The sequence below is a fragment of the Anguilla rostrata genome, chromosome 17 (assembly GCF_018555375.3).
Source record: "Anguilla rostrata isolate EN2019 chromosome 17, ASM1855537v3, whole genome shotgun sequence".
NCBI classification, from domain to species: domain Eukaryota; kingdom Metazoa; phylum Chordata; class Actinopteri; order Anguilliformes; family Anguillidae; genus Anguilla; species Anguilla rostrata.
Genome location: NC_057949.1, coordinates 26979602 through 27001443, shown reverse-complemented (window position 1 = coordinate 27001443; position 21842 = coordinate 26979602). Strand labels below are relative to the sequence as shown.

The 21842-nt window shown below is 49.8% G+C and overlaps 2 protein-coding genes across 2 annotated transcripts in view; one reads left to right on the top strand and one right to left on the bottom strand.

Moving 5' to 3' along the window:
* The window catches only part of scpep1 (serine carboxypeptidase 1), a 397664-nt gene that overhangs the window by 189785 nt on the left and 186037 nt on the right, over positions 1 to 21842 (top strand). The window lies entirely within an intron of this gene.
* The window catches only part of LOC135242955 (testis-expressed protein 2-like), a 40110-nt gene that overhangs the window by 15707 nt on the left and 2561 nt on the right, over positions 1 to 21842 (bottom strand). Inside the window, exons 2-3 of the mRNA XM_064314323.1 lie at positions 3565 to 5104; positions 353 to 553 (exon numbers count right to left, since the gene is read on the bottom strand). Coding sequence (XP_064170393.1) covers positions 353 to 553; positions 3565 to 5085 — 1722 coding nt within the window. The 5' untranslated portion in view covers positions 5086 to 5104. The remainder of the gene's footprint in view (positions 1 to 352; positions 554 to 3564; positions 5105 to 21842) is intronic.

The following is a 21842-nucleotide window of genomic DNA, read 5'->3' as shown; positions in this document are numbered from 1 at the left end:
TAACCAGGGCTTGGTAGCGTCCTCAGACGTCTGGTCTGCGCTGTAGTGGTGTAAATGCAGATGATTCAGAGTGCATTGGTTCAGATGAAAGCACCACACCTATTCAGGTGAGATGGTAACAGACTGTTGGGTAAAATCTGACCGGGAACTAGCGTGTGCAATTTGCACCGGAAGCAAGATGTACAAATGACATACAAAGGCCACCTTACCATCAGTCAGACCACGGGTCGTTTGGCTGACCTAGACCTAGGTGACCGACAAGAGGTATGTGGCAGTGAAAGAAGAGTGACAGTTGGGGTGGGACCCAACAAGGGGTATGATATTATGACAGTTGGGGGCAGGGGGGACCCACGTTGCTGTCGGTCAGGTCGTAGATCTTCTGGCTGATGTAGCTGACGTCGGGCTTGGGCTCGTTGAAGGTGGCCCGCCGGGCGATGTTCCGGTTGGGTTTGGAGAGGCGCAGGGACGACCCCTCCAGGCGCACGAAGACCGACTGCGTGAGGGTGGCGTGGTACGTCTCCGGGTCGTAGCTCTGGATCTGGTTCATCCAGCCCTGGTGGGGTACCACAGAGTGTGCCATTACATTACTATAATAATAATAATAATAATAATTATTATTATTATTATTATTATTATTATTCTCAAACTGTGTAGCCTGTAACTGACCAATGTATTGGTAACCAACCATGTTCCTGGAGATCTACCATCCTGCAGGTTTTCATTTCAACCCTAATTTGGCACATCTGACTCTACAAATTAGCAACTCAACAAGATCGCTGGCTGTTGAATGAGGTGTGGCTTTGTTAGGGTTGGAGTGAAGACCTACAGGGCGGTATATCTCTAGGGCCACAGTTGGGAATGACTGGTCTGCAACCTTGGTCCTGGAGAGCTGCAGGGTGTAACTAGCTTTTATTTTCAGCTTAAAAACAGCAACCAGGTTAGCCCTAAGAAAACTGGTGAGTTGAATTTTTAGTGTCTAGTTAATTGCTTTAATCGGTCAATTAGTTAAGTGCAGAGTAACAGCAAAACACTGCAGGCCCTGTGGCTCTCTGGAACCAGTGCAGCAGACGATTGCTCCAAGGTCTGAAATGTTACACAGTGTGTCGTATGCTGGACCTTTCTTCTGCCTGCCAGGCTCTGCAATGGCGAAGAGCATAACAGAATAACAAAGGGCAATAAAAACATTCAGTTCACTTGAACCACAGAGAGGTTGGCTGGTCATAAAAACACAGTTTATGGGCCTTGGACTGTGTCTGCTGACAGTGGCCTGGTTCCAGTCCACATTTACCCTGAACTCCGACTCACAATTAAATACAACTGTACTCTCCTCTCCTCTCCTCTCCTCTCCTCTCCTCTCCTCGCAAACACAATCTGGCCATTTCAGCAAGCACTAAAACTCAACTTGGCGAACCATGACAAGAACACTGACTTTTTATGTTAGCTGAATTTCATTTCAGGGTGCCCAAGTCAACCAGGCACATTCCCAGGCAAAAGGAAGAGGTAAGTGAAGAGTGAGATATCACAGGATTAGCATGGCACAGCCGCTACTTTCTTCTGTGAATTTTTATGTATTTATTAATTTATTTATTTTAAATGAAGGAATCTTCACATACATGTCAATAATAGCCAACGCGGGGAAGGGCATGAGGGAAGAAAGAAAGATAAAGGGGAGAGAGATAACAAGAAGTCCCAGTACACTGAGAGCATTCCTTAACCCTTCGAGGTGTGAGGTCACAAGTATATGATGAGAATGTTCTTAACTAAACATTCCATCGGTCATGTAACAATCACTAAATGGTAACTGAAAGCAACGAGAGTTCTAGAACGCTTGGAGTTCTAGAATAAAATTAAATAAAAATAAAAAAACATTCTAAAAAACCTTAAAGGGTTACATATTAGAGCAGATATTTGCGTAACGTCTGCACAGACAGGCTGACATCCCCTTCCTGCTCAGGCACTGGGGCAGCGTACCTGGGAAGTCTGACAGGTGAGTGTCTGACTGCAGGTTTTGGTGGGTCAGTAGGGGGACACTCTTAGGGCCCGATTTACTACGCATCTGCAAAACCTTTTAGCACAAGCAAAACCAGTAACATGACCAGTGATTGGGTCATGGTTTTTGTTTGGCACCAATCATTGACTGTGTTGTTAGTTTTGCGTGTGCTAAAACAGTTTTGTTTTTTTTACCCGCTGAAGATCTTGATAAATCAGGCCCTTAAGAGTCAGTATTATCATAACAAGGTGAGAGCCTCAACTGCACTTGGTACTAAAGCCAACGATCCTGAGGAGCGCACGCAACTAGCCTTACAGGATGCCTGTCGCTAACTCGAGCGCCAGGAGTCATCGGCCGAGCCAGGCTTTCTGAATCTTCCTCGTGCTTAAAATGGTCGTCACCGCATTCCACCCATATTTTACCCAACACACCCACAGCTCTGACTGACGAGACGGATTCCACCGGCTAGCTGTCACGCCAACACCTCAGTCTCATTTTTTTCCCCTCATTGTGGCTCCTTTTTAACGGAGCAGTGCATTGTGGGATTATAATTCCAGTATTTAGAGTTTGAGGGCAAGTAATCCTACTGTGCTTAAAGGCTTTCACATGAATACAGGATCTTTTTTTGTTGACCAAATTTGGCAAATGCTCAGCTCCTGAATCATGCACAATATATTTTATACTCAGCGAAACGGTTTGACGCCGAAAGAGCACCACCACTTGATTGGTTGAGTTCAAGGCCAACCATCGCAGGCTGACCAATCAGAGCGAGGCTCCCTGCTGTGTACACTGTTCGGTCTCTCTTTGCCAGAGAACAGCGGTCAGGGCTAGGCCATCCTTTGCGAGGTACAATCCAAGCGCTGGCATCCAGGATAATGGCCAAAACTGCTTTGTAGCAGCACATGCCAGAGCTTCACCTTTAATCAAGCAACAAAGGCACACTTCTGTGTTAAGCGTTGATGATGTCACTGTAAGAGGAAGTGCAGAAAGAGGAATGGCCTCTAATATTATGTAACATTATGTAACCGGGCGCTGGGACAAAGAGCACAAAAAAGCAAAAATAAAAAACGTAACTAAAAGATGAGCACCCTCAATGAGTAGGAGGGAAAGAGGCCAGAGAGGAGCATTCTCTGTGAGATAAGACCTATGGTCTGTGACAGAACGGGCGGGGAAATTCACACACACACTCACACACTCACACACACATGCGCTCACACACGCACAAGCACACACGCACTCATACACTCATACACTCATACACACACACATACACGCTCAGGCACTCATACACACACTCACACACACCCACACTCAGACACTCACACATACACGTGCTCACACACTCACACGCGCTCACACACATGCACACACACTCACACTCACATGCTCACACACACTCACACACTTACACACTCACACACTCACACACTCACACACTCACACACGCACACACGCACACACGCACACACGCACACACACTCACACACGTTTGCTGTCGCTGCTCTTGGCCCTGTTGTCTGTACGAAGCCTCTGGTACCTGACGAAGACTCCGAGCAAAGGGCACGCAGACCCACCTTGAAGATGTCGGGTTCCTTGACGTCCAGGTGCGCCACGTTCCACGCCTCGCTGCTGCAGGTGGCCCGCTGGGGGCCGTTGCCGGAGCGACGGGGGGCGGCCAGCCACACGAACAGCATGGCCAGCATGAAGCCCAGCGCCCCCCCCAGCAGAGCCCCGCCCAGGTAGGTGGGGAGGGGCAGAATGAAACAGCAGTAAAGCAGAGAGGTCAGGACTACTAGGGTCATGTAGGGCACGTCAGGCGCTTCCTCTTCCTCCTCCGGTCTGCTCTCTTCCTGAGGTGGGCGGGGCTCGCTGGCTACAGCAGGCTCAGGCTCCGCCTCCCCGTCCACGCAGTCACTGTACAGCTCCACGAACTCCTCATCGTCCTGCCTGGCCAGAGCCGACATGGACCACGTGTCCTGCCCCCGAGAGGGGTACCTGGGGCCCGTGGCCCTGCCCGGCGACCCCGCCCCAGCCCCGGCCCCGCCCGTGGGGCTCTCCCCCTCCCAGTCCAGGCCCTCCTCCTCCTTGATGCAGTAGTTGTTGTTGTTGCTCTCGGCCAGGCCGTTGAAGCCGGCCAGGCTGGTGAGCTCCGTGGCGCTGGAGGACAGCCCCTTCAGGCGGGCGCCCCCGCCCTCGTCCCCCATGATCTTGCTGAGGCGCTGCAGGGGCTCGTACATCGCCTCCGAAAGCCGGCGGCGGGTGTCCTCCAGCCGCGCCTCCACCTCCTGCACCATGAAGAAGGACCGGCTGTCCGGGGAGGCCGCCGGGGAGGAGGGGGCCGTCTTGGAGTCGCCCCCGGCGACGGTGCCGGCCGCCGCCGCCGCCGCCGCCGCCAGCGCCGCCGCGCGCGGCTGGGTGAACTGGCGGAAGAGCTGCAGCCCCAGGAGCGAGTCGGGGATCCGGGAGGAAGAGGAGAAGGAGGAGGAGGAGGAGGACGAGGGGTTCGAGGGGTCCTGGTCGGCGCCGGACGATTCCGTGGACAGGGACTTCACCAGCGTCTTCATCAGCTGACGCGTGGTGGTGGGCGGGACCGCCACGCCCTCCCGAGGCTCGTCCACGGAGAGGGACTTGACCAGGCTCAGGAAGGGCCTGGAGGCCGGGGCCGTCGACCTGGAGGGGGAGGAGCCAGAGATGGGGGGGGGACGCGGGGGCGGGACTCTCCGCTCCGAGGCGGAGTGGGCGGGGCTGTGGGCGGAGCCGGCGGCCGGAGGAGGGGCTGGGGGCGGGGAGCTGGAGGACCCCGCCCCCGCACTGTTCACGCCCTCTGCCTCGAACAGGTCCTCGCTGGCCTCCTCCGCGGTCACCACGCTCGGGTCGTACTCCGCCGCCGCGGCCGCAGGAGGAGGAGGACGGGGGGGAGGGGGGGCAGCCGGCTCGCGCAGAGCCTCTTCCTCCTCCTCTTCCTCCTTCCCCAGTGCAGAGAAGTGGACGGCGGCGGTCTCCCGGGACGCCGCGCGCGGGACCGGCAGCTTGGGCATGGCGGGGAGCCGAGAGGACATGGGACCAGACCTGTCCGCATGGCCGCGGCTGCTCATTGCAGTGCTGCGTCACGCCCTGCAGGGAACACACATTCCCATCATGCATCATTAGGCGTACGATCAGTCAGCCTCAGGTCGAGAGTTAAGAGTCAATTAAGAACATTCTAATCACATACGAGCGATCTGGCACCTTAAAAGTGTTCAAAACAAAGCTCAACTCATCCCAACCCATTTCCGCATCTACGTTTGGAGGTTCACGGTGGTAAAAGTAGCGATGCATAAAATAGCAATTTTTTTTTCTTTTTTTTTTTTTTTACTTCACAGAATGCCACAGCGCCTCCCTGCAGCTCTGACAATCCCCCTCACAACAGAACGTTCCGGAAAGACTGGCTCCCTCGGGGGACCTGACATTTACCGTCCCGAGTGCCTAGCAGATACCTTCAGCCCAGACGCGTACAGCCGTTCACAAACTGCCCCTCACGCTGCGACGCGCAGAAGCTGGACCCCGCTGGAGAGAAGGGGTTTCCAGCAGTAACCTTCAGGTCAGTCATTAATGCAGTTCCCTCCCCCCCCCCCAACATCAGCGTTAATTTTAGTCGAGGCGAAAGCGTGCGGTGAGACATTACCGCACAAACACTGGAGTGCGCGTGAGGACACGCAGTGCATTAGCAGAGAGAGGGGGGAAGCCTCCCCATGTGTGGCAGCGCTGTTAAATTTAATAAGATAGACTCTGCAGAATAAAGAGCATGTTCTGATATGGGGAGTCTTTGAAGTGGAAAATTGGGGAAGGGGGGGGAGGCAGGCAGTGAAAATGCCAAGCTGTGGGGGGGGTTGAAACCCTAAGAGGAAGCAAAAAAAATAAAAAACATAATCAAGTTCAGCTGGGGGTCCCAGAGCTGCAGGGAGTCCCCTCTATGAAGAGCATCGGTCCAGGCACAGCTCATCCCCCGTCTGGAGCACCGCAACTCTCTCCTGGCCCGCCTGCCGTCCCATCGAAGCTGCAGGAAGCCTGAGCGAGCCGAGCCCATGACCTCACAGACCGGTCAGGACCTCACACTGATCAAACGAGCAGCCTCATTCATTCAGAAAGCTGGAAACAAACAACTCGAAGGGTGGGAGGCCACAGAAGCCAGTCATCTGGGGGGGGGAGTCGGGGACAGGTGCATGCTGGGTAATCCGGTGTCAAACAGCGAGATACCATGAAAGACAACATCCCTGACAACCTGTGCCAGATCAGTCAGCCGCACCGTAGCAACGACACACTAGAATTCTGATTTGATTTACCATTGAGAGGGAGAGGGTAAACAATGCAGATATCTGCAGATATCTGTGTAAAATACAGACAGCTAGTGTTCATTCTTTACATGGGTACATGTCAGGCATTTAGCAGGCAATTATCATCCATAGTAATGTGCACAGGCTACATGTTTGCTAATTGCCTGTTCATTCAGCTGGAGGAGTACAGAAGCAATTCAGGTAACAGCACCTGTGCTCAAAAGTACAGTAGCTGCGGGCCCACCAGGGATTGGAACCAGCAAGACCACAGAGACAAGAGCTCCTCAACCACTACAACACTGCTTCCTTCAGATTTCAGAGCCACCATCACAATCAAATGGGCTCCAAGACAGAGCCAGACCAAGCGTTGTCCTCCACCCCGAAACCCACTATCCCCCCCCCCCCCCGCAAACTACCACACACCCCCAAAGGGCCTCCCTTTCTGAGATCAGATGACAAGCCTCAGACGTGTTCCAGAAACAGGAATATCGGTTCAGCAGCCCGCCGATATTTAGCGCTAATTAAGGATCAAAGGCAGAGCCGCGGCGCGATTAGCGAACGAGCCGGCAGGAGCGCCCGTCCCCGCCTCGTTAGATCAGGCACGTCCTAATCACACAGCGCACAGAGGCAGAGAGAGCGCGCTAATTATCAGGTGCTTCCCGGCGGAGGGGGGGGCTGGGGGGGGGCGGGTGCGGCGTGGCTGGGTGAGGGGGGGCCGCCATCACCGAAATGAAATATGAACGGAAAATAAAAATAAAAAAGTGTGGTTTATACTGAGTCTGCAATGGAATCAGACTGACACACAGACAGACCTCCTATCTCTCTCCCCGTTTCACAGGGCCGCCGTGGGTCTGTCGCTGACCTGCGGGTGATCTTTCAACACAGACCCCTGAATTACAAAAAGGGTTTACACACAGACCCCTGAATTACAAAAAGAGTTTACACACAGACCCCTGGATTACAAAAAGAGTTTACACACAGACCCCTGGATTACAAAAAGAGTTTACACACAGACCCCTGAATTACAAAAAGAGTTTACACACAGACCCCTGGATTACAAAAAGAGTTTACACACAGACCCCTGAATTACAAAAAGAGTTTACACACAGACGCGTCGAGTTTAACTGGTAGCTATGCAGCAGTCAAAAACGTTACCATGGCAACACCGCTCTCACGGATCAGCGCACGGTAAGTTCTCACACTGATCGCTCGCTGCTCGTTTAAATGGCGCGTCCGGTGTCTCCAGCGCAGTGAGTCAGGGGGGACACGGCAGGAGCAGTGTGTCACATGACCTGACCTCACCGCAATCTCCGCCCCAGAGGAAGCGAGGAGGGGAGAGTGTGCCAGAACGTCCTGAGACAGAACGCGTCGGGCGAAGCACCACGGCGGCCGCTAACCAAGCCCCACGCTCACCGCTCTACAGACCCCCTCTCCTCCTGGGACTTACTGACTGCTCTACAGACCCCCCCCTCTCCTCCTGGGGCCCTCTGCACTGACGCTCACAGCCCCCCCCCGGGCTCCTCACTACGACCCCCCTCCTCCTGGGACTTACTGACTGCTCTACAGACCCCCCCCTCTCCTCCTGGGGCCCACTCACCGCTCTACAGACCTCCCCCCCCTCTCCTCCTGGGACTTACTGACTGCTCTACAGACCCCCCCCCTCCTGGGGCTCACTCACCGCTCTACAGACCCCCCCCCGGGGCTCACTCACCGCTCTACAGACCCCCCCCCTCCTGGGACTTACTGACTGCTCTACAGACCCCCCCTCCTCTCCTCCTGGGGCCCACTCATCGTACGCCTAATGAAGCATGATGGGAAGCGGACTTCCTCCTGCTGGCTGAGAGGGGTCAGGGGACTCGCTGATGTAAAATATGTTTCCATGACGGGGGGGGGGGGGCGGTAAGATGAGGAAAGAGAGAGAGAGAGGCAGAGAAATAGTGAGAGAGAGAAATAGAGATGGAGGAAGAGAGAGAAATAGAGAGGGAGGGAGAGAGTAATCAAGAGTGAGGGAGGGAGGGAGAAATCGAGAGGGAAGGAGAGAGAAAAAGAGAAAGAGAAGGCAAAATAGAGAGCAAGGGAGAAAGAGAGAAAGGATGGAGAGAGAGGGAGGGAGGGAGAGAGAGAGAGAGAGAGGGAGAGAGAGAGAGAGAGGGAGACAGACAGATTGGCGCTGGTGCTCTGGAGAGCAGGTAAACTGCTCCCTGGTGTAACGCACATGCTCAGTCGCCTCGCCGTGGGAACAGTATCCATGCTGCGATCTATTTTCTGAACACAGGTAAACACCTCCTGTTCCTCCCCGCGACAACGGGCGCGTCGCGAGCTCCTTCCGAATACCGAGGACCGCAGGCGGGTGGCCAGACGCCAGAGCCCAGAGGGCCTACGTTCATTTGCTGGGTTCAGGAGAGTCAGGTCAGGAGGGTCTGTGTTCAGGCTCCAGAGATGTGGCATCTTCAGAACTGTAATTAGGGTTCCACTGCCTTTTGATTTAAAAAAAAAAATAAAAATCCTATAATGATATAGACCTACTAGTTCATTTTTTAATTCAGCCCAGTGTAAACAGGTACTCAATGTTTTAACGTGAAACAACTGTCAGTCAGACGCAACTGCTACAAAGCCAAAGAACCGTTTCTACATTCAGAGTGCTTCAGATTCAATTAAGTGATTAAAAACTAGTTGATTCTTTAAAAAAAAGACATCATCATTTTTTCCCCTGTTGATTGTAAGCAACTATAACCTGGTTTTGAATCGACACCACGTCTGTTTCCACGGCCACACCACCATCCCAACCCTAATCTCCTCAAAGGAAAACCCCCATGCCCACACACGGACATGCAGGAGAGCAGACTGTGCTCCCTACCTCTCCCCTCAGACACACGCCACGCTCATTTTGCCGTCGCGACTCCCGGCAGGGAGTATTTATAGGTGTCTGTGCGCTGGAGCGGCTCGTGGCGCAATAGAGGACAGAGCGTCCGCTTCCTGGTACCGGCCTCCGACAGGCACGGGAACCGGGCGCGAACGCCAGCCCGTCAGGACAACAGTTGCCATGGAGAAATGATCAATCAACCATCCATCAAAGCAACAGTCAACAGTCTCCACTGCTTCATCACTGGAACACGCTGCTGAACTGGACATCTTCCAGCATTATGGCCCTTACAGCCCCCATCACAGAGCTTAAAGCTTGGTTAGGGACGCAGAGAGACACGTGAAGCACGTTTCACGTCAGAGTCACAGATTTAGCCATTGTGATGCCACAGATGCAGCCATGTCAGAGTCACAGATTTAGCCATTGTGATGTCACAGATACAGCCATGTCAGAGTCACAGATTTAGCCATTGTGATGTCACAGATGCAGGCATGTCAGAGTCACAGACTAACCAGTGTGATGTCATAGGTACAGCCATGTCAGAGTCACAGATTTAGCCAGTGTGATGTCATAAGTACAGCCATGTCAGAGTCACAGATATAGTCATTGTGATGTCATAGGTACAGCCATGTCAGAGTCACAGATATAGTCATTGTGATGTCACAGGTACAGCCACGTCAGGGTCACAGATACAGCCAGTGTGATGTCAGAGATACACCCATGTCAGAGTCACAGATTTAGCCGCCATTGTGATGTCACAGATACAGCCATATCAGAGTCACAGATATAGCCATTGTGATGTCACAGGTACAGCCACGTCAGGGTCACAGATACAGCCAGTGTGATGTCACAGATACACCCATGTCAGAGTCACAGATTTAGCCGCCATTGTGATGTCACAGATACAGCCATGTCAGAGTCACAGATATAGTCATTGTGATGTCATAGGTACAGCCATTGTGATGTCACAGACACACCCATGTCAGAGTCGCAGACACAGTCACTTTCATTTGCTGTCTTCTTTTAAGCAGATATACTGAAAACAACACGTATCCATTCTATCCATCTGACACCCACAGTAATCGGGGTTTTGAGTCTAACGCTGCACTTCAAGCTTCTCTGGTTCTTCAGGTTCAGTAAGGAATGCAGCGCTGGTCTTAAAGACCTTCCTTTGGCGAAAAGGGGAAAACAATCACAAATGCTCCGTCTCACAGCACCGTGAGTGCGCTGGCCTGTGCAATACTGCCTGTTTCTGAGACTGAACATCAAAACAAATACACTCAAGTGTTCAGTAAAAACACCACCGTTTCCTCTGGAAGTAAAGAGGCCCGCGTTCTGTGCGACGGCACGGAATGGCGCACCCCTCAAAGCGGAGAAGGGGCGAAATAATGGGCAATAAGAGCGCTTCACCAGCCAGATCAAACTGGCTCACTTGTTTTGAGGTCGCCTTGAGAATTGGAGAGATGCAGTTGCTATGCCAACAGAAGAAGAATTTTCAATCTCCCAACGCACCTTCCACAATCCCGATCCTCGTTCGCTAACAGCTCCGACTAGTAGGATTACAAAGTTCACTACAAATCCCTAAATTAGTTTTTTTTTTTTTTTTTTTAATAAAACATGACAGTTGAAGATATCAGCTAAATCAGGGGTAACTAACCCTGTCCCTGGAGATATACCATCCTGTGCTGTAGGTTTTCATTTCAACCTTAATTTTGCACACCTGACTCTACTAATTAGCATCTCAATGAGATCTCTCGCTGTTGAATGAGGGGTGCATTGTTAGGGTTGGAATGAAAGCCTACAGGATGGTAGATCTCCAGGAACAGGGTTGGTTACCACTGAGCTAAATAATCATTTGACTGGTTTGCATAGGTGAGTTTTGTAATGCAGAGCAGCAGAGAGATGGGGCTGTAGTAGGTCCATAGGCCTCACCTCACATCTACAATATCCTGTCAGTGGATTTAAACCAGGGACGGACAATTCCATTTCTGGAATGTGTATGCAGGTTTCCATGGTCACCAATTACAGAGGCCAAACGAGCTAATCAGCTGAACACAATTTATTTATTCAGCTGGTTTACCGGTAGGTAAGACCACAACAAGATGTTTCATGCTGGGACACATGAACAGTTTTCACCTGTCATTCGTGAACTTATCAAGAAATGGGGCTAAAATATCAATTACGTAAAATATAAATTATGGCTAATTAAACAATTAAGAGCAAACGTTGGCATGAAATCCGGAAACCGACACGGCCCTCCTTGCCGACCCCCCGATTGAAATTCGACAGTAGCAGGCAGGTATGATTCCAATCACCGGATTAGGATCGTTTGGAAAATAAAAGCATTCTTTCACAGCCCAACCCACAAAACACCCTCGGGGGTTTACGGGTTCAAATCCGCGTTAATCCCGCTTTACAGCCCTTTCGCCACGGTTGTCCCGCGCACAAGGCGAACTCTCCCGCCGACGCCCCCCCACGCCCACTCACAGCCTAACCCCTCTGTCTCTGCGCGGTGAGGAGATTGCGCAATGTCAGCGGCAGAACGTGGGCCTGGTGAAATTACTAGGGGGGTGACGGTGCAGTAACAGAATCTTGTGCAACGTTTCATGATGTGTGTGTGTGTGTGCGTGTGTGTGCGGTACACAGTGTACAAAGCGTGTGTGTGTGCGGTAACGTGTCAAAGGGTGTGTGTGTGTGCGGTCACGTGTCGCGTGTGTGTGTGTGTGCCGGTCAAGTGTCAAGTGTGTGTGGTGTGTGTGTGTGTGCGCGCACGTGTGTGTGCGGGCGTGTGTGTGTGTGTGTGTGTGCGCAGTAACTGCTGCATCATTTCCATTACCTGTACCGTTCTGTGCCTCACCTGTGCTGAACAAAGGAGCCTTTGTGGCACAAAATGAATCTCTAATCTCTGCTAAGCTGAGAGGGCACCGGTGGACGCTGACACATTTGAAGATGATCTCTCTTAAAACGCCCCCCCCCCACCACCGCCCCCAAGGAGCCAGCTGAGGACCCTTGCACAAGAAATGCAGAGGCCAATTAGCCTTACAACGCGCTGCGCGAGGTACAACACGTACTGGCGCTAATTAAGAAAGTTAGAGAGGGAGGGAGAGAGAGAGAGAGAGAGAGAGAGGAAGTTAGAGGGAAAGAGGGAAACGGAGGTAGAAAGAGTTAGAGGGAGAAAAGGAGCAAGAGAGAGGGAGATAGAGGAAGTTAGGGGGAAAGAGAGGGAGAGAGAAAAAGAGAGGGAGACAGAGGAAGAGGGAGAGAACGAGAGGGAGAGAACGAGAGGGAGAGAAAGAGAGGAAGTCAGAGGGACAGAGAGGGAGAACAGAGGGGACATGGTCTGTAAAAAAGGGAAGAGTGTCTCAAACAGACGTCTTATAGAGGAACACCTCTGACTAAGCACTCTCCATCGAGCACACATCCCCCAACCGCCTTCACAGACAACTGCTCCCAAAACACTGTCCCCAACGGCCTTCACAGACAACTGCTCCCAAAACAGCCCCTCTCCAGCACTTCACCTCTCATCACTGTACCCCGCCACGCAACAGCTCCAAGACACTTGGTCGGATCCCCACAACTGTGAGATAAGGACTAAAGTTAATTTAAGGCATTAGCCGCTTCAGATTTCACAGTCCAAGTCAGATCTCCTCCGATTAAAAATATTTTCCAAAAGCTTGCTGGCCAACTCATCAACCCCACTTCTCAAAAGATCCCGCAGAACGCCAAAAACCAAGGCCAGAATATTGTCAATTTGCTCACGGATAAAAATGCTCACCTGAAAAATGAGCAAATCAAAAACTTTTGCTCCCAAAATAATTAACTACATTGCTCAAATTCTGAAATTGCTTACATATGCTCAAAAACAAAATTTAAATGTTCTTTTATATTGCTACAATTGGTCAGCAAAATTTTTTTTTTTTTTTTAAACAAGCAATAAATTCAATTTCCAAAAATGACAGGTGTTAAAATAATTTGGCACCTCTGTTTTTGGTACTTCTGTGCCCTCCCTTCACAAACATAACACTACAGATTTAGCACATGTAAGAACGTTTCAAAGAACATTTTGGCGTTGATAATATTTTCTTATCTGTATTTGTTCATGGCTGCTTCCTCATGCAAATCACATGAGCATGATTGCGCATAAAATTTACAAACAGTCACAGCATTCGTCACCTCGCACACCTGCGATATGCACAAAAACAAAGTTTTGCACGTGTCATGAATCTCGTTCTGCTTTTATGTGGGAACAATTTTAAGAACAAATGTAAGAAAAGTTTTGTGAATGAGGCTCAATGTTACTCAAATCATATTCTACAGCAGTGGTTCCTGACCTCGGTCCTGGGGGACCGCGGGATTAGTGATTGACTGGTGATTGATTGATTATCAGTTCACTGATATTAATCCGCCAGTATCCAACATTTTTCACATATCGGGTATCGGCTGCTTCATATCGATGCCGCCGATATCCCAGTATGAAAGCAAACAGCCCAAATGTACGCTGATAACCACATTCAGTACAAAGAGACGTGTAGCCAGCCGCAATAAAAGAGACTGTTGGACATGCAAATATCCAAACAAATCAAGAGGAGCAGTCTTGGCAGGTGTGTGACGTGACTTTGAACAAACGCAAACCTTTTCAGCATCGCATGGTGGACATGCGCCCAGTTCGTTTAGTCTACCCCTTTCTCCTGTTGCGGCTGGCTAAAAGTCCTCCAGCTCATTTTACATTACATTGCATTACATTACAGGCGTTTGGCAGACGCTCTTATCCAGAGCGACGTACAACAAAGTGTATAACCATAACCAGGAACAAGTATGACGAAACCCCTAGAGAGAAGTACCGGTCCAAGTGCAGGGAACAACCGCATAGTTCAACTTGGACCCTGAAGGTTAAACTGATTAACACTAACAACGAGAACGGCAACAACACAGTCTATGGAAAAAAAAAAAAAAAGATGGAAGTGCACCAAAACGTAGACCGAGTTAGCCTCCCTTAGCAGCGTTAGTTGCTGCATGTCATTATAACGCGGTAGTTGACTGGATCAAAAGGCAGTAAAGTCTACTCTTGAAGACCTAGCGAGAATGAGACCTACATTAATAACAGTCTAGCGAATGCTTATTATTCTGTGTCACCGCACTGGAACTAATGATGACCATCAGAAGAGTAATCTAGATGTCGTCTATTTGCTCGGATTGTGATTTTGGACTGAATGGTAAACACTTGTGTCCTCTCAGCAACAATCACCTTTGTGTGTGTGTGATGCTTCTCTATACAGGCACAGACACAGGCACACGCACACGCACGCACACGCACACACAGAGACACAAAGACACATGCATGCATTGCGATGGTGCTTTAGACATTAATATAACTCTGCCTTCGTTATAAGAATTAGTTGGGCTGTATGAGCAATTGATTTCCACCATCACACTTGAGTAACAGTCCCATTATGAATTTCCTGAAATTATGATCAATATGCCAACCTCTAAGAATAACCCAATGACATCGAATGCCCTATTTGAGCGCTATGAACTTTAATGCTGCTCCAATTTCAAATCTGGTTATTTATGACTTTTCTCCCCTATTCCAGAAAGTTGAACAATAATCAAGTGTAGTGCAGACTAACTTTAAAGAAGCTGGGTCAGGAGTGGCACTATGTAAACACTAACACCAATGCACAATAAGCATCCAAAACTTTATAATAAGGGCTCTCAAAACACAGCAAACCTGAGGGCCCAATTTTAAGAATACAAATGCTATGCATTTTGAACGCTGATTTTGCTTTATGTCGCCATTCTGTCATAGGAAACCTTTTAATTAACGATGCTAACGATGCTAACGATCACCTGTACTTTTGGTCCTTTGGCCCGTTATTGTTTTATCGGTACTGGCCATCAGCTGGAAGAGCCCTTAACAGTCGATCACTACCCTGGGTATGCTTGTTTTTTGTTGCAACCACAGTTGCAATCCTAGAATTTTAACAAAATGTAATCTTTCTTAATTACGTCCTCCCCCGTTCACCATCCCCCCCCAACAACAAGCCTGCAGTCTGCCTGGCTCTGACAGCGTCAGAACAATTACAGGTGAATCACCTAGGACCAATCCACTCCGAGCTGTGCAGTTACACAAGTTCTGTGCACGACTCTGAGCCAAAGAACCACTCAACTTGGAACAAAGCCCCAGCCCCCACCCCTCCCCCCCACATTGTCTGTGTACCCCCTATATATTTACAGCTCCTACATGCTTGACTTACACATAATACGCCAAGTAATACACACTACACTCCTGACTCACTGACAGAGGAGCTGTTTGAGAGCAGCCTGGTATGGGGACACTCTGGCACTTTTTAAAAGCAGCATAAAAATAAACGTACAGAACTTCATATCCTCCACAGCCACAGTTACATAAATACCTGTTGGGGCGTGGTGTGAGAACAGAGCGCCAGCCCCAGGAGCCCCACCTGCACACCTCCACCCGTCTCGCTGCAGCGCTTCAGAGAGAGGAGGAACGCCTGGCCTCAGTCTGCCATGGGGACAGCTCAGAGCGCCACAACCAGCTTAGAGCGATAACCTAAGCTTTTAAAACCTGTAACCACAGCCACAACAGTGGCCAAAGCAACATAACCCAGAGCCTGAGAATGGACAAAGACCGCACTGTTGTGGATTAGCTCCTAAGCACTGTGTCTTGCAACAGAAGTTTTCCTTTTTAAACTAGATTACTGGCTAATTCTCTGTAGATCGCTTGCCTGTGGTGTTTAAGAAATCACAGCCAATGCAGAAAGTACAGTGAGTATCAACCTGCAGCTGAATGCTGGTCTGCATTCCAACAATCCATGTGCATTCTACTTGTTACAATGTGCATTCCAACAATCCATGTGCATTCTACTCCTCACACTGTGCATTCCAACAATCCATGTGCATTCTAGTCCTTACACTGTCCAGGTCACTGGGTGCTGGGCTTTGAATACCAAAGCTACTCGACACAGTAACACATTCAGGGGACAGGAACAGGGATTTCAGATCTCACCACACTGATCATCCTCCCTAGTATTAAAAAACCATTCATCACAACGTGGAGACTTCCCTGCACTCAAACTGTAGGTGCAGCCATCTCCTCGTGAAAAGTTCCACTGTTCAGGGAAGTTAATTAGTGGGAAGGGATTCTGACTGCGACTGACACAACTTTTTACCCATTGCAACCATTTATACAGCTGGATATACACCGAAGAAATGCAGGTTATGTACCTTCATCAATGGTCCTATGCGGGAATCGAACCTGCAACCTTTAGGTTACAAGACCAGCTCCTTACCCATTACACTACACTGCCGCCCCTTGGGAGGGCCGGAGAGAGGAGTCCCCAAAGCCGAAGCCTGAGGAAATGCAACCTTGATAATGGGTCACTTATTCAGTTCAGAATAACGGCCATATCTCCTGCCTGCAACACATGACTGAGAGAGGACAGGACCGGAGAGGGCGGGGGGGAGGCGGGGGGGTGAAGAGATGAGAGAAAAGAGACCGAAAGAAAGGGAGAGAGACAGAGGGACAGAGAGAGGGCGAGATGAAGGGAGAGAGACAAAGGTAAGGATGAGAGGAAGGGATGGAGAGGAGGGAGAGAAGGATGAAGAGAGGGATGAAATAAAATTAAAAAGAGAGCAGGGGAAGGAAAAGAGGAAAAGCAAGAGAGAAAGAAGGGGGAGAGAAAGGGCTGGAGACAGTGAGAGAGAAGTGGTTTTAGTGAGAAACGGGAGGGAGGGAGAATGAGAGAGAGTGGGAGTGAGAGAGAAAGAGAGAGAAGGGGAAGGAGAGAAAGAGAGAGGGGGAGGGAGAAAGAGAGAGAGGGGGCTGAGAGAGAAAGAGAGAGGGGGAGGGAGAGCAAAAGAAGGAGCGGAGTGAGAGAGAAAGAGGAGAGGGGGGAGTGAGAGAGAAGAGAAAGAGAAGGGGGATGGAGAGAGAAAGAGAGAGAGAGAGGGGAGGGGAGGGGAGGGAGGAAAGCACCATGAGTCTGCAGTATTGTAGCCGTCCCTCTTCCTCCTGCCCCACATATCTGACCACATCCTGTGGAGGGTCCAACGGCAGCAATGGCAACTGCCGCCTAGCCAACGAACAGCTCTGGATGGGGGCTGGCCATTTTGGAACCAGAAAGGCTTCAAGGGGGGTGGGGGGGGGGGCTTGTTGCTGCTATTGGCAGTTACCCAGCGGTAGGCTACTGTAAGCTTCTTTTTATTTGGGTGATTTCAGATCATTTGAGTCTGTCTGAAGTCATGTAATTTAACATACGCCACAGATGAAGTGCTCTGTTATTACTCCAGTAAGGAAAAGCTGGCATCAAGAAGTCTGGAGGGGTAGAAATCCCGGTTGAGAGATGTTTTGACATAAACAGACCAGGTTATCCCAAAAATAGCTCAGGCCTTACCCGGATATAGCCTGGCTACACACCTAGTTGGCTACACATAGCCAGGTATTCAGCTGAACCCCTAGACAGTGTTTCACCAACTTTTCACCACAAAAGTGTTCACTCGGGCATCTCATCACAGGCGTTGTTAGTTTTTAACTCAACACCCAGCTAGGGCCACTACCTCTCACTGTTATTCAAGTAAACCATTGCAACCAGCACCAGACCTGGGTCAAATACGTATTTGTTTTGGATTCAAATACTTTTCTACACTATACTGAACTTGTCTGGTGTATTGGAACCAATGAAATACTCTCAATAAGTGCAAACCCTGCCTTCTGGTCATATTGGCTGGCTCAATTACACCAGGCAAGATCAATAGAGCGCAGAAAAGTATTTGAATCCAAAACAAATATGTATTTGACCCAGGTCTGACCAGCACTGTGGTCAACCTTACCCCCCATCCAACGTGAATTGAAAAAAAAAAAATCTGGCTATGTATAAAAGTCAAGGTGACCAATCCCCCACCCCCTACCCACACCCCATGCAGGTACAGGACACAGGTGAATGCTCCAAAGGTAAACAAAATGTTGAGTCACTTTAAGGAGTTCAGTGACTCCTCTGTAAATGATTGAAGGCATTTTTTTTTGTTTACAGCTATGAAGAAACCAGCAGGAATCAGGACAGAAGAATAGACTGAAAAGTGCTTTCCATCAATTCCGTACTCAAAAATAAAAGTCAGAATTTTAATGAAAGCGTAAATAATAGAATGCTTCACACTTCGTGGGAATGGACAACGATGAGGCCTTGACCACTGACAAATCGCCAATCAGAGAGACGTTTATACGCGACTCACCGCACACAAGATTCGCCACCGAAATACAACCCTAACACTCCGATGGCACTTTCTTTTCGAGCAGTCCCATCTGTAAATGTTTCCGGAAAAAACCTCCCACGCATACCTCTGTTAATACGGCGATGGGACAAGACTTCAATTGAATTTTCCTCCACCCGTAAAACCCGCAAACGTCCATTTTAATTAACAGCGGCGAGCGCGACGACGCGGGAGAAGGTCCCAGGCGGGAAACAGCGGAGCCTCTTCCATCAGGTTATAAAGGGAGAGACGTCAGACCACAGCACGGCAGGGCAGCTGCCCAATTTCACAGGCCCGTGATTGACTGAGGAAGCCGCACGCAGGCAAGGCTGCCACAACATTAAATGTCCCCGCGTTTGACGAACGGGCCCCTTCCACAGCACGGCTCATCTGGGGACACGCCAGAGAGGCCCCGGTAAGTCACCGCTCGCTGTGAAGGATATGGATGGTAATGGTAAACGGACTGCATTTATATAGCGCTTTTATCCAAAGCGCTTTACAACTGATGTCTCTCATTCGCCCATTCACACACACACACACACACACACTCACACACCAACGGTGAAAGGCTGCCATGCGAGGTACCGATCAGCTCGTTGGGAGCAATTAGCCTAGGGGTTGGGTGTCTTGCTCAGGGACACTTCGACACGCCCAGGGCGGGGTTTGAACCGGCAACCCTCCGACTGCCAGACAAACGGTCTTACCTCCTGAGCTATGTCGCCCCCAAGGAGGGATGCCAAAATGAAAATGCAACCCAGACCGGGGGGGGGGGGGGAGGGTCTTCAACCCTGATCTTTGAGAGCCATGGCGTTTGCTGGTTTTTGCTGTCATTGATCAGTTAACTCGCTGAAGAGCAGGTTTTTTGGTATTCAGCACAGACGACAATCAGCAGCGGATTCATTTTAAATCCAATTAATTAATTAATTAAAGCGCTTCAGAAAAGCATTAAAAAGTCTCCAGGAGCTGGGAAATGCTGCAGTAAACATCCTGCAGTACGATTAGCTTCAGCTGCACCTTAATGAATAAGTCACCCTGATATGCACAAATTACTCCTCCTTATCATGGCCATGAGCACATTCCAGATCATAGGAAGGTTTTATCATTCTGGCGTGATTACCAGGAAGGAACCAACTGAGTCCAACACTACACAGGCTAACAGTGCCCAACACTACTGAGGCTAACAGTGCGCGACACTACTGAGGCTAACAGTGGCACACACTGCTCAGGGTAACAGTGCTATACACTACCGAGGCTAACAGTGCCACACACTGCTCAGGCTAACAGTGCCACACACTGCTCAGGCTAACTGTGTCCCACACTGCTCAGTAAGTGAAACTCAACAACACCACACTGACAACAAACAACAACGTTTTTCAATATCTGTGTCTTTAAATTCCACACACACAGGCTAACAGTAACATGTAGGCTAAGAGACAAATGCTCCAGCAAACAGTGTCACTGTCTGGCACAGTCCACACCTGCTTCACATCATGCACAACTGTCAGAGGCACCAATCCTAACGTGTACACTCGTTTGGAACCAAATCACACCTGACAAACACGTTTGTGGTTTCTGTTTATGCCGAGCAGTAATACATGTGGCTGAGACAACGTGGAGCTCCATTTGAAAACAGTTTGCAAGTGCAACATCCCACATATTCCTCCACATATCAAATCTTCAGAGGGCACATGCCTAAGCGGTGTCCATTTTTCGGAAGCGAAATCATTAGAGGCACCGTTGCCTGGTTTCGCCTGTTTGAGGGCCTTGAGCAGTAATCCGTGTGCATACACCCTGCTGAAGCCTCACTGTAAAACAAGTTTTGCAAGTAAATTACCCTCGCAAATTCTAACCAATAAAAAAGAGCAATACCTCACTCCCGTCCACTTGCATTCGAGTAAACTGCACCCATCCCTCGTATACATTCGAGCCACGATTGGGTGACAGGCAGCACACCACCTCGCCCCATCACCCGTATCCCCACCCACTGATACTGACCTCAGGGAAAACTCGTTCCATGCGAGGCCAAGCCGAGGAATAAACTTGGGAACAATGCAAATGGAGACCCGTCGTCATGACGAAACTTGGCTCAGCAGAGTCACCCGTGTCCCTGTCCCATCCCAGCGTTCCTGGCTAAATTCCCCGCCTGGCTCTCTCAGCCTACCACCTAATCACCCCCCCCAGTTCGTTTGGCAAAAAACTGTTCTCTCCCTTTCCACCTCAGCTGAGGTGTGGTGAGGGTTCGGGTACAAAATGGCCGTCGTGCCTCACCCAGGTGGGTGCTACACATCGGTGGCGGTTGAGGAGAGTTTCTCCCTCATCACCCCTCATAAAACACTTTGAGTGTGAGAAAAGAGCCATATCAATGCAAACCATTATTATTATTATGTTCATCTGACCATCATTTGCCGTTTCAACACTGACAGGGTCACGAAGAGACAGACAAAAGCGCCCGTGCATTTCTGGGTTTCATGACAGCTCGGCTCAAAACTACTGAAATCAGACCAATGTTTTTTATTTGACACGTCACATTTTTTGATAAAGCCTTGAGCTGCTACATGGTGGCTTCAGACCATGCGTACACCACGGTGAAAAAACTGTGGTCCAACATGACCAGCACAGCTGTTACGTAAAGTAACAAGTATTTGGCTGAAACAGAAGCGCGCTTACATACAGTACCAGCCAAAAAGCGGCAGACACCGGGATTCGGTGTGACACCGCTGCATTAGACTCAGTGGTGAGCCCACCCACCAACCAAAAGAACCTTTACAGCTTGGCCTGCTAACAGACGCTGACGAGAAGGGCTTTTAACTTGGATCACTGTCCACACTTTGAAATTGAGCAGGGCCCAATCAAACACAGAGAAAGAAGATAAGCAGGATCCAATCAAACACTGAGAAAGAAGATAAGCAGGATCCAATCAAACACCGAGAAAGAAGATAAGCAGGATCCAATCAAGCGTTGAGAAAGAAGATGACCTGTGCATACAAACGAGCTCTGCAGACTGCAGATCATTAACCACATTACCTGTGGCACATTGTCACGGCAGAAGGAAACAGGGAGAAATTAGTTCACTGGGTTAGTTCGCACTTAGTTTCACAACCCAGATAAACTGTGACGCTCAAACACACACACACACACACACATGCACACACACACAGTACACACAAACGTTTGAAGCTGGCTCTCTGAGCCTTATCAGTTTTGCCATCAGTGCGGTGTGCCGCAAATAATTTAGCCCACCCGTCAGAAGCAACAAAAAAAATCTCCATGACTACTGTCAGATCCATGACAACAATCACAGGGCCTCAGCTGTGTTTGTGTTACTTACATACAACACGACTGAGGCTGAGCTCCCTGGCCAACCAGATGTCCCCGTCAGACCTGTTCATATGAATGCAGTGGTCTAGCA